Source organism: Nilaparvata lugens, chromosome 3 (assembly GCF_014356525.2).
Source record: "Nilaparvata lugens isolate BPH chromosome 3, ASM1435652v1, whole genome shotgun sequence".
NCBI classification, from domain to species: domain Eukaryota; kingdom Metazoa; phylum Arthropoda; class Insecta; order Hemiptera; family Delphacidae; genus Nilaparvata; species Nilaparvata lugens.
The window spans coordinates 34723424-34742784 of NC_052506.1; the positions used below are offsets into that span (position 1 = coordinate 34723424).

Consider the following 19361-nt stretch of genomic DNA (forward strand, 5'->3'; position numbering starts at 1 on the left):
GGTTGGAAAACTTCATCACTTATTCTCAAATATTATGTAAACCAAAAATTTGTTTGATAAGTTTCAAGAATTTGCATTCATATTGGCTGCTCTTGATTCCTTGACTTTTCCTTTCAAACTACCTCTGACGTCTGACCACTTCAATAAGAAATTTTCCCACACTCGAGAATGTAAGAAATTGAGGTCAAACATTTATATATTCTTTTATAGTGAGATTTGAATTATTAGCTGAAATCAGGATGTTTTATACATGTTACTTTTTGACAGGAAATGAATATTGCTTATGAATATTACGAGATATTTTTTCTAAAAATCCAAATACCTGGTAAATCGTAATCTTTACGCAGCTCACAAGCTCATCAGTGAAACCCATTTTATGACTCGCTTTAAAGTTATGTAAAATAGCTCTCAGAGGTTGTGCAAATGGTTATTTTCATTCAACGACTATATGCCACACAAGACACACGAATATATCCAATTGCCCTTGGTATCTCTAACAGATTGACTCAACAGATAACCCATCCTGAGGAAGATATTGTTTTCATTCAAACGTGAGAAAAAGTGAAAAGGTCCTCGAATCCTTATTCTTATTCTATCGGTGGCTTCTTATTTGTTTCTGAATACATTTTTCTCAATGGAGAACAAAGAATAAGACATACAGTTTATCATGAGATTACCATTAATAAAGCACTGATTATCATGATTTAAACTAAATATAACTTCAATATAGAACTTATTTGGGTGATTCAAGTGTAATTAACTACCTATAAAGTATCCAGAGCCCAGAAATTTTCTCGGGTGTGGAATATCGTTTGAACTCTATTTCTTCTATGTTGATTATTTTAGGATGCGGTTGGTATATTTTATGACTCAGAGGCCTATTGATTGAATTAATGCACTTAAGTATTGGAATTGGAATCAGTTAGGATTTTATACACGGTAGTAGGCTACTTCAATTCCTCTATTTTTTTCTAGTTTTTGATATAGATTATTGTTCATTATTCAAGATCGCTTTACGTACTGTCCAAGAAGTTGATACAAATCCACGATTCTCTGCCATAGAATAACATGTTGAAATTTTCATTTTTTACAAGAATCAAATATTTTTAATCAATTTTTTTCTCAACAGACAAAAATCAAATTTTTACACTATTATGCAAGTTAGATCAATTTTAACAGTAGGTAAGTACCGTACCTGCTACTGCTAACACGAGAGTTCTCTAGTACTTACAAATGTGAACCTCAATAGAGAAATAGCATATAGAGATTTTTCTTGTCAAGGATAGATTACGCTGATTAAAAGATACGCGGTAGATAGGCCTAAAACAGATTATCGGTACTGGTACGCTAGTATGTACTTTCCAATATCAGTTGCTTACTAAGAAGACGAAGCACTCCATATCGACAAGAAAGCTTTTTGTCCATTAAACCGTACTCAACTATCAAGCCGATATGCATGCTGTGATCTTGATGCATTTGAGATAACTTTGTGAGTTAGATCTTACAAGTAATATACCGTACAAAAGAATAGCCTAATAATAACGTATGGAGTAATATGGAAATTCCAAAATGTTTGAACAAACAAGCCCAACCTTCATCTATCTTAGCAGTCAAGGATTCCTGTTCTCTCTTCCTGGAATCTTGAACTGGACACTTTATATGACTCTGCTCGAGGGCCGCTCATCTAATTGAAATTACGCCGAAAACATCACGTATTCTACCCACTGATTAACTTTTCCACCGCGACTAGTTTTAATCTTATGAACGGAAAAATACACATTTCCATCTCACCGGTCTAGACTGCAGTAGAAAACCGACAATAAGGGAATTCACCTCCTGTCAGCTCCTGATACAACTTATAAACTAAGTTGTAGACTGAAGAGTTGAAATGCTGAATATAAGTAGTAAAAGTACGGTACCCATGTTTTGTCAGAAGTAAATTCCTCTTTTGGAGAGAATTTATAGCTAAGACCCCCTCAACCATTAAATCATCACAAATAAAATAAAGTACCCTCGAAAAAAAGATCATAATTCGCTATGTTAAACATTGCCTTTTTTGGGACCTCCTAAAAATTGGGTTTCAACCCTTAAAACCCCCGCCCAAGAATTTTAAGGACGCATTCTAGGTCATCGCCCCCTCCCCCTCATGTTGTCACCTCTGCTCAAGCTATAAATAGAACTTTTACTAATCCTACCATACGCAAAAACGCGGCTGAATTTAACTATCTGTGTTATTTTTTGGTGGCAAGTGAAATTTATTAGCTCTAAGAAATACATTAGCCTACATGCTAATGCTTGAAAACGAATGAAATTTGAAGTACTGTATCATAGATCATTGAAAAATAATTTTAAGATATCTGTGTATGGAATCTTACATTCCATGAATTTTATATTCTTAAATAAAAAATAAAGGGATGGAATGAGAAAAATGAAATTTTATGTATAGTTTCTTGTTTTTATATTGGAATAATTAATTCTTTCGCAACTATGAGGTAGGCTAACAACCCAAACAGGAGGCTCTTTTTCACCGTTTATCTCTCTTTAAAGCCTTTAATATGCTTATTGTCAGAGGTTTGGTAAGTTAACTAATGAGATGGACGATGACAGATCATATCAAAGTATCATGTAAATAGACAGGAATTTCATGTATAGCAATAAAATAACCGTGGGCCATGATGGCTGTCATTTTGTAAATTGTTTCAAATTAATTAGGCAAATTGGAAAAAAATTAAGTATGCAATAATTAATGAAAAAATGCCTCTCTCTCTAAGCTAGACGGTTAGATAAGTACATACTCGTACACAATTTTTAAAATAAGGTACTTTCATGCAAAAAATGCCCTTGGAACAAGTAAATTTGATACGTAGCATCACATAACAGTCTACTAGAAGCAAAGCATAAAAAATCATCAAACCCATTTATTACAGTACTCTGTCAATCTGTAATCTGTGTTTAGAAGGAGTTACAGCAGTTAATCAATGTAAAATGTTGAGTTCTCAAGACAGAATATAGAAAAAAGAAGATAGTAAACTGGTTCAATCTCGAGCATTTTCCTCAAACGAAAAAAAAGAAAAAGGTTCACCATCAGTATAAGAATCAGATAGCAAGTTTTGTTGCACCTGTTTTAATTATTATGCAGCAATGAAGCAATAGAGAGGTGGGCATTTATAGATTTGGAGACCGGAGTATACGCGGTAATAACTGTATTTTGTGAATTGAGTACACAAATCATTATTACAATGAGAGATAACTGCAATGATTTAACAGAAAACAGTGATTTCATTGTAAGCTACCGAATTTTCAAATTTGAAGTATTTTTTCATACATCGGAGATGCTGAGAATGTAGGTACCTAACACAGTGTAGTAATTATTGGGTATACACTGCATTTCAAGGTCTGGAAATTCTAAGATGAAAGCAAGTATGTTTGGATTGTCTAGTGAGGATACATAATATGGAATAGTAGGTACCGGTACGCTGGAAATAATAATTAATGGAAACTTTCCCTTGCTCATCTCACAACGGTTACGGTAGATGATCAGTACTATTACATAAGCCAACTCCAACATTCACTATCTGAATGAAAGACTTTCTCTCGATTTCCATTCAGTTTGAATGACAATAACAACCATATTCTTAATTCAAAGATGTTTATTTTTAGATAAAAGAGGAGTACAAAGTGACGGTAAATGCTCTCTGGTATGTTTACCATAGTGATTGTAATCGTGTCGTGGTACGGTATCTACCTACTCATAGAGAGCATTCACTATGATGTGCATCGTGCATTCAAGTTGGATTGTTGACAGTAACAAGTAACAGTGCCGGTAACAAGTTGACAGTAGAACTAACTCAACTTCTCGAGGAAACTCAAGCACTGGACTTGAGTTTAAAGAAGATACGATCAAATGCTTATTTTAGTGAAAAGTTGAAAATTAAAACTGGAGAGAAAAATATATGTTATTTATTATAGTTATTGCCTTTATTATTACAGCTAGGACTCTTGTTCCTCTCTTCTGCATATCCCAGAATAGGCCTGCACACACTTGAATGATTTTTTTCTAAAAATACTCAAAATATTATAATTTTAGTTGAGAATTTATCTTGGAGGAGAATGATCACATTATAAATAGGAGTGATATATAGTATGAATGTATATTAATCGAATTTATTTTTAATTAGACATAGGCCTAGGCATTAATTAGACATTATAGTGTAGTTTAGTTTAATTATACATTACATTAGTCCTATCTTAGTTTAAATAGAGATTAGTGTATAGCTGTGGGAACAGTACAGAAACAATTGCAGTACCTAGTAGATTTCTAAATAAAACTCATGTATGAACATGGATAGGCTATAAAAATGAGTTACTCCAAACAAGAGCAGTCCTTTAGCAAAGAAAACTATCGGTAACGTACTTATTAATATTGTAGAATAGAATAAGCTATAGAGCAATTTTATAAAGGAGCAAACCACTAAAATCTTGATTTGCGGTTGTATGCCTATGAATATAATAATAATTATTCGTAAGCAATATGAGATGCTACATATTAGGCTATATCGTGAATAAAGCCTATATAATAGATGAATAATATTAATGTATGCAATTATATTTTCAATATATTTCAACATTTAGTAGAAATTTTAATACCAGTAAGGTAAATAATGTTTTTCATAAATTAGTAGGCCTACAAATTGGAATAATATATTTAATTCAATGATCAACCATATTTCATTCAACCAACTTAAATTTAAATCATTTTGATCAATTATTAAATTAACACAATAAAATCAGATAAATAATTTATTATTAATAAATTTAATAATACAAATAATATTATTACCGTATAGTTTGTATTTTAGGATTACAGTACTTTGTTCAATGTATCATAGTGAATACAAGATAAAACATTTGTTGTGACAAGGGCAAGATAACAATGAAGTCATTCAACTCTGTGAAGAGTTTATTTTGATTTGTTTTTAAAGAAGTTGTTAAGGAGTTGCTTGTCGCAAACTTGAACCTGAACTGTTGTCTGCTCAACGAACCGGTGTTTGATAGCAGCAAGTCTAGCCCAATCAACAATAGGAATGTTGTGCTGCAAACGCGATTGTTCTTTCTTGAACTGGTTTCCAATTTTATAGACACCGTGCAACTTGAAAATTGCATTCAGAAGACTTTAGTTGGTAGTTTATTTGGGAGTCAGAATATCTTGTTTTGTTTAAGAGGTATTTACTCACTGTGATTAACTAGGTTCTGCTCTATTATATAATATAGGCCTACCCATCCGCCAAGTAGGTATATGACTTATGAGTACTGTACTAGATCTTCTCTATTCAGAGGTTACTAATATGTTACTCATGTACTATGTGCCCTCATGTACATGAATTCTCCGGTGGTTCGAAACCCACTTGAAACTGTAGGACCATTAATCTCTCATTATCATCTGCCTCGTTACCCTCGTACAAGCCTAGAGCTCATGTCGGCATAACCCGCAGCAAAAAAAAAAAAAAAGCTTGATATATTAATATTTGAATATTTCAATATAGATGGCGATACTGTACAATCGAAATTAAGAAAGATCTCTTGCATAACGAAATATTATTTTACAATACTCTAGCCACCCTCTTTATATGTCAGTTACTGAAAAGATATGTGGGGAGTACGGTACGATAAGTACTATCAGGGGTGCCTATCCCCCCAACGTTTATGACGCCAATCCCCCCCGAATCTAAAGATCCCCCCTTATTTTTTGGTCTTCCTGTTAAACAAGTGAGAGTGGGATGGTGGGACTATTGTATAACAAGTAAGCTGAATGTTGGGGCTGTACGCCTCACAAACTACAACTTTATGAGTCCTAAATACGAAATATTGTAACTTCAAGTACGTACCGTCGACCGGGGTGACTTTGTCTACCCCGGGGTGACTTTGTCCCACCTCGCGGAAAAATATTCAAATCAGTTTATCTCCAATCTCTGTTATCCGAAATCGATGTTCAACATTGATACCCGTAGCCCTGTTCATTATGGAGGCTCTACAATCGATATATTATCGAATCTCGATATATTAGTTGAATTATCGACATAAAACCTAACTGCTTGCTTCATATTGTAATTTTGTTGTTGGAAAACTTCGAATTATAAAACTTAATTCTAAAAGACTTATGATATCGGCGAGCACATTATTTATGTTTGCCTTTTTATTATATTTCAATTGGTATATCCATAATATCCATAGTTGAACTGGTTAGGCTTCTGTTTTTAGTTGAATACAACAAGATCATTTTTAGTTTAAAATTGGGGTGACTTTGTCCCAGTATAAAAATTGTGATATTATGCAGGATATGATGCAAATACAATTCAAAATACGATTAATATAATTTATTCTACCTAATAAAACAAAATATTCACCTTTCTTAAAATTAATACGTTTTCATATTCATTTTTTGCTTATTCTGCAGTTGGAGCAGCTTATTCTGCAGGCAGCAGAAACTAAAATATTTTTCAATAAATAATTTGTGATTTTTTGAAGTGGATTTCATCTTATTGTTCATTTTAATGGTTAAAAGTTAGTTTTACTTTGTCTAACTCATGAAAATTAACTTTTCTCCAAATATTTTTCAAAGTGAGACAAAGTCACCCCAACCCCTGGTTGACATTGTCTCTTATTTTCAAGAAGTCTTTGTTAAATTGAAGTCTTTGTTGAAATTTTTGTTAAATCTTTGTTAAAGTTGAGAAAAATACTAACTTTTTAAATGAAAAATACTCTTCAAACATTGCAGAGTGCAATTAAAAATATTGCAAGAGATTTGTTGCAACTTAAGTATTGATTGCAAGCTGTTTAAAATTTCAACTCCCCAAAATTGGAACAAAGTTACCCCGGTACCTTATTTTCCCAACTGGAACTGTTATTCTCACTGTAGCCGAGCTTCTGGTTAGAATCCCTCTTGGACCCGGTGCTGGAAGGTAAGGAGACTGCTTGTTGCTTGCAAGGATGCTGAAGTTCAGCTTTTTCCTGGCGAGGATAACACTAGTAGAATGTTCTCGCGTTGTACTGAAACGATACACTGATACGAATATTCGATCTGACTGTTTGATGTCGATCAATTAGTTGATCCATATTGACAATATTGCCAATTGATTGACAAGTTGAAAGCCTGTCAGCTAATCCAAGTGCGAGAAAATCCTCAAATTAAAATTCTCGATACGATTTCCAAAAACCAGTAAACTGGTGCTTACACTGATCATAAGTAGTTTAATTATTTCAGTAGGAAATAATTCATCATTTACATCGCTGGGAAATACAAAGCAGTAATGGATAAAAGAATGAACATATAAAAATAATTATAAAAAAATGAATAAAATAAAAATTATTAGAGGGAATCGGTCCTCTAGGTTAAAATTAATCCCCCCCCCAAAATTTCTATGACGCCGTTGGCGTCATGTACCCCCCCTGTAGGCACCCCTGAGTACTATGGTACCTTACTCTGCCTTCCTATTGCCTTACTCTGAAACCGCAGCACATTGAACACTTCATTCTTTTAAGGTGAACAGTACCGGTACTACCGTGTATGTAGTCAAGAACTTCGAAAAGTCACAGTATTTGTATTTTTAGTATGTATTATATAATAAGAGATAAATCTCCTGAATTTGACTTGATGCGATTTTCCAAGTGTATCTTGAAAGACCTAATTTTGGTACCATGATTCTGCTTCTGATTTTGATCAAATTCCGTTTAGATAAAAAATCGTCTACTCTCCTTAATTGGACACAAACCAGTTCTTCACTGTACGAAATGCTGAGTTTGGTAGTCAAACTGAAAAAAGAATCCATGCAACCTCAGATTGCTCGCACACGGAAAAGACGTCTTCGAAAGCTATGTTCACAAAACGAGGTGGGGTTTGATGGTATGGCTGTTTCAAGTCATCTAATTCATTATTATTCGAGTTATACGTCATCAAGTGGTAGTTTCAAGTCTCAGGTATTTTTATACTAGCAAATAAAGGAAGTCGACATTGGATGGATGTTATAACGCCATAAAATAAATAATTGGCTGCTCTTTGTATTGTGACAGATGAAGAGAGCTTGAAATATGCGATTTGTGTAGTTATGGTTTACAATCGTCATTAGCTGACAACTTTAATGAGTTACACTATGAAAAGGACGTCATTCTATTTATATTATTTATAGTATTATAATTGAGAATGGCAAGGCTATTCCTCTTCTATTCGATGAGTTTTTGTCTAATGCCTGTTTTATTTCAGTTAGTTTTATTTTAATATATGATACCGTATATTTTTTGTATAACTTACAACCAGTGAAAGAATAAATTAATAATTTTAATAGTATATGACGCAGGGGCAGGATCTACGTCAGACATCTAATATACATTCTTTTTCGCTCCATAACATGTTATTTCTTATTTGACATTTTATATTTGTAAACTTTCCTGTTTCGTAAAATATAGGCTGTACTACTGCAGAAGAAACTGAAATAGATTAGATGGAATAAAAAAATTACTAATATTTTTTCTCACGGTAGTATCATCTCTGCTGATTATAGGTCCTAGTAATAGAGGTTTAAAATTCAAATTTGAGATTCTAAATTTCTTATCATTAATATCTCAGTTGAGGGTTAAAGAGTTGTAAAATGCAGTAGTGGGCCTAACGTTCTAGAAATAGTCTTACTTTCCAATTCATCAATTTCAAACTGATTAACTCTAATATCATCAATCCAATTTCATTGATACTAGAGGCTATATATTTTTCTAATTATTGCCTAAACTTATGACTAATGAATAGTGATTGAAATATGATATTAGCTACACTTTCTAAAAAAGTATCATGATTAATCACATAGGTACGGTACGGTACAGTACCGTTGTCTGTTGTGCATCGCTATGGTAGGCCTATGAGTCCACATTCCTTGGTATGATGATAGTGCTGATAATTTTCTTTCGATGCTGTCTATCCGGCGATATAAGCATTGAGCAAGAGAAACTATGAAAAGTCAGTCATTAGTCGGTCTATTAACATTAAGCGCATCAAATAAAGAACAAGCCAACTTTGAAATGATAGCATGCACACGATGCAATCATGAGTCGTCAAATAAATGCAACTGAATTTACTTCTATTTTTGATCGGATTAAAGTTTGTGATTTCTTTTGAGTTCATTGTGAATTAAATTTATCTTTTTAAAATCATTTGATCCAAATATTTTTCATATTTAGATAATTGACTTATACTGTTTTGCACTGTAATGAGTTGTAGAATACGTACATACCTGTCGAACAGAGATTATATGGTTATGTATCGTTACGTGTAGAACAAAAAATATATGGATAACTGAGCAAAGATAGAATTATTTCTTAATTTAGTACCTGCCTCGAATTAGTCTATTTAATTTAATGCAGTATGACGTCAGCAGCTCATAAAAAGTGATCAAACTCGTTCAAGCTCACTAAAATACTCATAAAACGACTCATTTTCACAAATCTTAAGCGAGATATTTTGAAAACGTTTCGATCAAAATCTCATAAATTTGATAATAAAACTTAAACAAGAAACGATCTAAGAACCAAATATTCATAAAAAAATGTTCAAGAATTTCTCTAGGTACAAAATATTATTTACTATATAAATTACACACTTTACGAAAATATTTAACGAGTTCCAGATTACTTTTTTACCTCCTATTATCACCTCACTAATCCTTGAGATTAAATCGATCAAGAAATATTTTCCTTGCGCTTGGCAATCAAATATGAAAATAAGACTTTCACGTGGATACATTTTTATTCTAATTGAGAAAAAAACAACCCTGCATAGCCAACCAAAGTTTTTATAGCGTTCAACTTAATGGAAAACTCGTTCCACTCCATTATTATTATTATTATTATATTTTTGTTGTGTGAAGCCACAAATTCTGAGCGGTGCTCAAGTGCCATACAACATGTCATTTTTAGAATGGAGTCACATGAATGCTCTAAAACACTCCTCAATGGTAAAAGGACAAGCTTCTAACAGTGTCCTAATTATCTTTGAAACAAATAACTTATAGCTGCTACACAGCCTTATATCCTCAGGAATGCAATTAAAACACTTGAGTCCTGAATAATACGGTCCCTTTTCGAGAAGAGTCAGTCTATGGATAGGGAACTGGAATAATCCTGTATTTTTACCTCGTGTTTCATAAGTATGACAAATTCGGTTAGCATTAAAAATATTTTTGTTTTTGAACACAAACGAAACACCTTCAAGGAAGTATATCGCTGGAACTGTAAGTAGTCGGAGTGCCTTGAATATGGTCTTACAGGAGAAAGATGGACCCACTCCCCCAAAATCTGAAGTCCTTTTTTCTGCATTTTTAAGTTTGTGTTCAAATGAATTCTTCCAGCCCCCCAAAACAAAATACTAAGTCTAATGTGTGAAAGAAAATACCCATGGTAAACCTTTAGAGCTGTCTTGAGATTTGAATTCGACTTAACAGTCATCAGAGCAAAGAGAGCATGATAAAGCCTTTTCTGGAGTTTCTCTATGTGACCATCCCATTTCAAGTTTGCCTGCAATTCAATCCCCAGAAACTTTGTCATATCAGTAGCAGGACACTCCCATCCCACAGTAGCTGGATCATTCTCATTACCTCTCATAGAAAACTTAATAAAATTTGTCTTGCTTAGATTAAGCTTCAAGGAATTATCATAAAACCATCCATTGAGCTGCTGCATAGCAATCTTAGCCTTCTCCATGACATCTTGATAGTTGTTTCCTTCAAGTAAGATTGTTGTATCGTCAGCATACAACACCAATTTACCATCAACATTGTAGGGCAAGTCGTTCATAAATAACTATTATGTGTGGCATAGTGTTGTAGTATGAAAACTCACTTATTATCCATTAATAAATTGAAATAGATTTTGTTTGTCATTTTCATTCACTCTCCAAGTTAAGAAAAATATAGTTTTCCTCCACCTCCTGTCAAAAGTGCTTACTTTACTCCCTGGAACATAATACTAAAGTGTCACTTTTTCGCTCTCGGTACTAAAAAACTCCCTAGAGCGTAAAAGTAACTCCATTTAAATAACATGGGAAGCATCTCTATTTTAAAAACGTACATTTGAAATAGGTTAGAAGGTCTAAGCTCAGATGAGGAAGCATATAGAGTAGTCATTAAACCAACTAAATTCAATACCTCAACCAGACATTTGATCAATATATGAAATTGATGTTTGTATGATAAAATTATTACAAACTTGATATCACTATACTAAAAAAATGTATAAAATTTTTTTTTATTCCATGTTATTCAAAATACCAGCCAACGAATATTACTCATTAACTAATCAAATTTGAAACGGGAACTTCATCATAGCTGTAGTTGTGGCGGCCATTGTTGTTACAACTTTTGCCGACGGATAGCGCATAGCGCTGTCGGCGGAGAACTGTGATTACAAGCCAGCTGTTTCTGTTTACTTTTTAGATTATGTTGTAAGACATTGTTTGGTCACGTACGTTTTTAAAAAATATTTTATTTGCAGTTTTTATAAAAAATGTAGGTGGAGGAGAAATGTTGTGTATATCACGAGTGAAATGTTGTGTATATCACGAGTGAAATGTTTTTTCTCCCTCAGGAAATGTTGCCCTCGGCTTTGCCTCAGGCTTCAAACTTTTCCCTCAGGGAGAAAAAACAGTACTTTTCACTCTATATATACAAATAACTATTTCTTCATAACAAAGAATTTCGGTAGGAATGTGTGGCCATTTTAATCTGAAAAATGACCTGTTTACCAGTTTCTTTTCTTTGGTTTCTTTGTCTGGTAAATAATAATATCGAGTGAACTGGCTGGCTCGGTGTTTTCAGGTCGCACCTGATATATGTCAGGGCCTCTGAGTTGACCTAACAACTTTTATTAGGCAGCCGGGACCGACGATTTAACGTATCCATCCGAAACACGTGAGTGGCCCGAGAAAAATATCTTGCCCGGGCCGGGATTTGAACCCGGGCCTCTGAATGATAAAGCCAGCATCTAATCCACTCGATTAAGGCTACTCCATTTTGTCTGGTAGGAAGGATTCAATAATAAGTTTAGATGGGAGACATGTTGTGAATATCAATGTCAAAGTTTCAATCTGGGGTCCAATTGATGAAAATTCAGATGCCCTGTAATATATAAGAAAACGTACAACATACTCTGGACTTCGATATTCCAAATTGAGGCGAAACAAGTTAATTATTTATAGGTGTTTCGATTAAGCGTACCTTCTCCCTCTACTTAAAAGGACATTTAAATATTATGAGAAACGACTCAGAACTGAATAAATCAATTCAATCATCCAGCTATTAGAATTCAAATAGTTTACAGTTTCATTAATTCACTCCTATTTTACTCAAATTAACTTGGAACGAATCTATGGAACTATATCTACGAAATACATTGGAACAATTTTTTAATAATACTCATTTATTCGTAGTTTCTCAAATATATTCACATTTTGAATAGAAAGTTTCATAAATTGTGCTTTCGAAATAAATCATGCAAATTAAGCAATATACTTCTACAATGTTATAGTATACACTATCATAATTTCCCACAAAATTATCATAAATATGAGTAAAATAAAACTTGTCTTTATCTAAGATATCTTAAAAATTTCTCGGCGTGTTGTACGTTTATTAAAATAACTAATTTAAAAAGTAATTGTTACCAATAAATTATCACAGCAGCTATTTAATATGAATTAAATCTAAAAAGTTGTATCAGTGGCGGCGGGGGTGATTCTGGAATGGTTTCCATCTCAAAATAAAATATATCATCACCTTCATGATGAAAATCGTTCTTTGTACTTTCTACAACTTATCACCATCAATAATTGAAAAATTATTATTTAACGACATAATTTAAAAACATAAGACACGATGCTATATAATGGATGCTTGTGCTTTGTTGATAATTGTAAACAAAATCTTCTAAACTCTTCCTTCTATATTGTTATTATTTACTAATTACAGGAAACCCCCAGAAGGTGAATGAATAGGAGAAAGATCAAGATTGGAAATAGTTGAAAGTCAATAGTAAAATAAATTAAGTAAAATAAATATAAGGTCAGAGTAACATGAGAAATGTTGTTTTAAATTACTGAACAAGAAATTCTTTGTTCGAAACTAGCGGAGAAATAATAAGACTACTAACCGGTGAATTTATCTAGTTTTAGAACTCTACTTTCAAAGAGAGGGGAGTTCTATAATTTCCTTATTTGAAATATACTTATTGCAACATAGCTGTTCATTCATTTAAATCGTATGAATTTAATGTCAAAAATCAAGTATAACATATTATTTCTACAATAATTCATTAAAGCTTGGAACTCTTCCTTACTTCAAGATTGAACACGTACTATTATATTGAACAGCATAGTTAGTTTATGGAAGCACTGGAATAGCTATTAAGATTATAATTTGAGTTTTAAAATCATTGGTTTGGTATCAATTATGCCAGTTATTCGGCATATTTCATGTTGAATATAATAATAGTAATAATTAATATTGAGTTATTAATAATTATTGATTTTTGTGAACTGATATTGAGATACAACTTACACGAATAATATTGTTTGAGTTATTAATATACATTATACATATCCAGTTTTACATTGTGAAGTATGTATATATGATTCAAAGATCACAAATAATAACAGTGATGTAGAAATATGAGCAAGGAAAAGTTTGTTTAATAATACAGTATTAAATATAAATAATAATTATATACAGTACTATGAAAGTTTTTAGCTGAAAATCTATACGATTAAAATTGAAAATCATTCACAGAATGATCTATAAATCATGATGAACATATTTTTATTAATATTGGCTAAGACAAGTAAATATAAATATACAAAAACAGTAGATCCCGAAGCATCAGAAATAGTTACTTTAATTATCTTTCTTTCTCAAGGAGTACATTTAATAAATAAGCTATTTATTGAACTATGATTGATTAACACTGATCTCTTCAGTTTGCTAATGAATTACTTCAATAAAGCCATATCTATGAAGGATTCTTCATCCAAATTAAATAATGTTTATTCAAAACATTCAATGACAAAAAATGTGAAAATAAAATGATTCAGTTTACCACAAAATAAAACCTGTTTAAAGGTATGAATAATTGTAAATTACAAAATATTTGAATAAAAAAAATCATTCATTTAAATCCGATCGAAAGAGCAAAAGAAAATCATTTTTAAAATCCAACAAAAGTAATCTTACTTGATACAAGTTACATCAACTTACTCTCATTCATCATTTAATTAAAAAAAAAAATACTAAATACAAATATAAATTTGAAAAACCGTTTTTACACTTGAATTGAACATTTGCATGTATCAAATTATTATTATACGATTTTTCACATAGGGTTCAATGGATCCATGTAGTGAATATCTGAATTACTACATTAATTCATTGAATTAAAAACAAAGGGACCAACAATTGGATGAAGAAAATATTACAAAAGCTAATTGAGTCAATTAATCAGATCTCTGTGAGCATTAATGTTATGATAACACAGTTCATCATAATTGTCTATTCAATAAGTTACCGTACATCCAAATATAGCCTAATAGTTTACAAAGTGAAAATTACTGTATGATGATTTTTAGAAATTATGATAATAATCTTCAGCCCAAATGGTAACTAGCAGGAACACTCTGCAACGGAAAAAATATTCACAGTAAGTTCGAGATTCATTCTTCAATTTTCAACAAATTAGCAAAGCATCAATTTGGATTTTATATTGAGTATGATATTACAACAAAAAACTTCGAATTAACAGAATAATTTCATTGATATAGAATTCAGAATTGTATTAAATAATAGAAATGTGCTTTTTCGTAGTATGAAATTATAAAAAATCTTTCCTATTCATTTAAAATTAGAAACATATTAGTTTAAATTTTCAAATTCAATTTATTTGCCATATAATTGCTATCAATTAGACAAAATGCAGTGATGATAGTGATGGTATTCAAATGTACATGAGTACAATACACTAAACAGAGCAGATTATCATACAATGACTCACAATAGTAGGTTATTTGAACGAAAACCTGATTATATTGAAAGGAAATTTTATAACAAGATACCACAACTCATTAAAAGTAACGAAGATTTGAAAATCTTCAAAAACATTTGATAAAATATTTAGTTAATAGAGTATTCTATAGTGTACAAGAGTTCCTTCCAGTCCTTAGGACGTAAACTTTTTTTAATGCAATTATGATACTAAAGCGAGTAACCCAATCCGAAAAATATCCTTCCCAGTTCTTCACAGTTAATTTGAATGGTGCTATCTTTTGTAATTATTGTTTATCTGCAATAAAAATATCTTTGACACCATTGAAATCGAGAACCTTATAAAGCAGTATAAAAAATAGTATAATTTCAAAGAATAAAATAGCATTTCATTTGAAATATAATTTTAAAAGTAGTCTAAATTGAACCACACTGCCAAGCGACGCTTGCTTTGTTGGAATGTGCCACCTTGTTTTAAATATCACGCAAACATCTTCAAGCAAAAGTTCCAGAAAAGTTAAGTGCTCAAGATTACATTAGTTTATATTCAACTTGAAAATTACTTTGTTTTCTTCCAATTATTTACCTGTAATGGTCGAGGTTGATGATTCAAGTGACACGCTCTACACATTAATCTGCCATCCAGAGGATAACAACGCTTATCAGGCTCGTCAGTTAGCTGCATACCACATTCCTGGAACACCAAGCATTTATAAAAGCAATGTTGATTAGACCTATCTCAATAACACCATTAGAATATTAGATTTTCTCTATTAGTCTAGTCAAGAAAGATTATAAGGGAAAAGTTTTAAACACACTTTTTGACCCGGCAGCTCTTTTAAGGATAGTTAAGGGGTGAACATATCAAAAATTCTCACCCCTACCTCCTGTGCCAAGGGGGTGGCGGTGGTTTGAAAGTACCATATCTTCTTTCTTGCTCACATCTCGAACAATATGCGTCTTTCGGACATTTTAACTGATACAAAATTAAAGCTTACAAATTAGCCTACAAGTTTTATCTGTAGCATTTTTCCATATCTCTCATAGTTTTCTAGATGTGAGCTTTTGAAGGTGTCACATTGTGAAGAAAAACCCTTCAGGCTCAGATTTTTCATCTGTTGGCCTTGTAACTTTTTAATTATTGATCGGAAAAATCCGCACTAATAATGAGCTCATGTAGCATTATATTCTCTTCAATTTCATGTAAGATTTCACATCTCCCTACGATTTTTGCAGCAGTTATAGTGTTGAGTGTAAAATCTTCAGTTCAACAACAATAGATCAATAATTGAGAGGGGAATTTGGAGAGAATGTTTGAAACACAATATTTAACTTCGCAGCTTTGTCTAGACTAGTTAGAAGGTAAACATATCAAAAGTCCTCATCCCTATCCCTTGTGCTCAAGGGATGAGGGTGGTTTAAAAAATGCGTTTTTTCGTTTCTGGTTTTTCAGAAATGAAAAATTTCTGTTTTTTACTCGCATGTATCTTAGAAAAAATGCCTTTCAGCGACATGACTAACTAAACAAAAATGGAGCTAGATAAATTTCCTACAAGTTTTGTTCAGTATAGGTTTATGATATGCCCTTCGATTTTCTCTTTACACTCTTGAAAGTGTAAAATCTCTGAAAAGACGGCGGGTTTTCAACCAGCTTTTGGCGCTTTCAGGGCTTATTACTCAACATCAATGCATTGAGAAAATAAAAAACGTTGGGTTGTAGAGCAGTTGATTCTCTTCAATTTGATGTATAATATCACCATTTTTTGCTCTCCATCGATTGTTAGAGAAGCTTTAGTGTTGAGTGTGAGATCATTAGTTTTACAACAATAGATCATTTGACAATTTGGACACAATGGACACTACTGTTATTGAATTTATGATTTAATAGAATATAAAATTTATTTCAACGTCACTGCTATTACATAAAAGAACTTAAATGTGAATCAATCATGAAAACCATACGCGAAATTTAATTATTGAAATAGATAATTTTGTGAGAGCCACAGAAAGAAACTAAAATGATTTCAAGTAAAATATTTTGGACATATACATATGCACGTCATAACAATAAGCTGAGTTCAACTTATTTCTCAATACAGAAGACGACAATTCTTGAGAAGATATAAATTGAGAAAATTAATTCCATTGACATTGATAGGCATGCATTCATGCAAACAGGATTTCTCAGTTCAGAATTGAAGTTAAACTTTGTTCGTGGAACCCAGAATAAGAAATGTTATAGATAATCTAATATTGACAAAATAAATAATTGGAATGGATTAGTAAATGTCCATTACTTACCTCACATATATAACAATCTACATGGAAGTCTTTGTCCATTGATACTACACGCACGGTCTCCTCAGTACCCTGCAAAAATATTTCCTCACATGAAGACATTCAAACAGTAGAATCCGACAAAAAGTATACTAAATTTATTCAGCAATAAATAACATGTTTGAGAAAGGTACTCTGCAAATTACAAAAATGTGCTTCCCATATCATTTTTAAATTAATAGAATCATAAAAAGTTTAATCACTAAAGTGTTTAGCCTCTTATCTATAAGGGTTTGTTGTACAACATTCCTCCTCGGACATGGAATATCTGGTTATAGCTGGTATAAAGTTCGGAGGAGACGATAAGCCGTCGGTCCCGACTACCTAAAAAGTAGTCGTATCTCTCATCATCATCCCTCTCACTCATTACCCACGCACAAGCCTAAGAGCTCATGTGGGCATCACCCTCAGTATTATTATTATATACCTGGTTATAGAGCCAAGTGTGATAAACGTGGGAATCAAAAGCAATATGACAAATAATTCATTCAAGCGCTTGAAATGTATTGATAAAGTATCAAAGTTTGAATAGTAAAATAAACAACTTGCTAGTGCATTTTCAAAGAAAATAATTTTTCTTTGAAAAAAAAAACAATATGAAGATAATATTCAGATTGTAAAAGAATATAATACGATATGATAAAATTATCATACGGTAATGGCTAAAAATACGAATTTTCTATGGACAAATGTATGTTATACTACTACACTCATACATTCATGAAAATAACATTTGGTAACTTGTGAAAAAATGGGTTTGCAAAAGAGAAAGTTGATAAATGTTCGATCCCAACAATTTTGTCATTTTCTCATGAATTGGAATTAAATGTTTCAAAATTTTGGCTGAACTATTAGTACTAGTTACAAGCATTACTGTTTCAAATAAGCCAAACCAGTCAAACGGCGGTTTTCATAGGCCTAGTTTACAATGTAAAAATTTCAGACCGATTGTACCAATGATCAGTCTTTTCCAAAATATGATTATAAGAAAAAAATAACCAACCATAAGCGTGGTTCCACATCGATAAAAGTCGTAAATAAATGCAACCTGATCATTCCCACGAGACTCATCAGGAAGCTAAGCTTTATAAGATTTTCAACTCTATTTCCACTTTTTACTATGTAAATATATTACTGAGTACTATGTTTGCTCTCGGAGCAAACTGACTCAGTTTTAAATGAGATGCTAGTGGTGGGGGAAAAAATAACAAATGGGTGCATGATCATTCTACTACTAGTAAAAACTAGAATGAAAAAAGTAAATAAATAAAGAGTAAAAGAAAATGTGAGATAGTTAATAAATAAGAAATGCTACCGATCGAAAAAAATCATTTAGCTTACCAAGTAAAGAGGATAATTCAAAAGATCATATATTCAAAATTCAAAGACCAATAATATAGTGTCCATTATAGTGAAAATATGAGTAAATGGACAATTGAATTCCGTTTAGAATGCGAATGGGTCTTGTGCCTGGGTAATGGAACAAGATGATCAAATTAACAAAAAGGATGGGATTCGAACCGACGACTGGGCAGCAACAGCAGACTGAAGGTTGTGTAGTCATAATCGTCTCGGATACCCTGGCCGGCATTAAATACTTAATAAAATGTAAAAACTACATAAAGTTTGTTGGAAAATGAATCAAATCAAAAGTTTTATTCTAAACTCAAAACAATTGAGGGTCCTGCCAAACCAGAAGGTTATTTAATAATATATGAGAAACTACTGATTGGAAATAGTAATGAGCAAATGAAATAAGAGTATTGTAATTATAATACTAAAGTAAACATTTAGAAAAAACTACTAGAAATGTAATTAAGATTAATAAAAATCAATTTTAATTAGTAGATAAAATACGTTACAAGTGGCAAAAAGTATTTCATGATTGTGCAATTACAACAATTCCAAAATAAAATGAAAAAGCTACATAAAGACTGATAGAAAATTTGAAATGGTTTGATC

At 32.0% G+C, this 19361-nt stretch overlaps 1 protein-coding gene across 2 annotated transcripts in view; it reads right to left on the minus strand.

The window, feature by feature from the left end:
- Positions 1–12435: 12435 nt before the first annotated feature.
- LOC111050059 (LIM domain-containing protein jub) overlaps positions 12436–19361 on the minus strand; it is a 48393-nt gene continuing 41467 nt past the window's right edge. For both annotated transcript variants that reach the window (XR_005570748.1, XM_022336297.2), the window contains 3 exons: positions 17364–17432; positions 15649–15756; positions 12436–14698 (listed from right to left, as the gene is read on the minus strand). Coding sequence is in view for 1 of the 2 variants with exons in the window: in XM_022336297.2 (XP_022191989.2) it covers positions 14669–14698; positions 15649–15756; positions 17364–17432 (207 nt within the window). In the remaining variant the exon portion in view is untranslated. The remainder of the gene's footprint in view (positions 14699–15648; positions 15757–17363; positions 17433–19361) is intronic.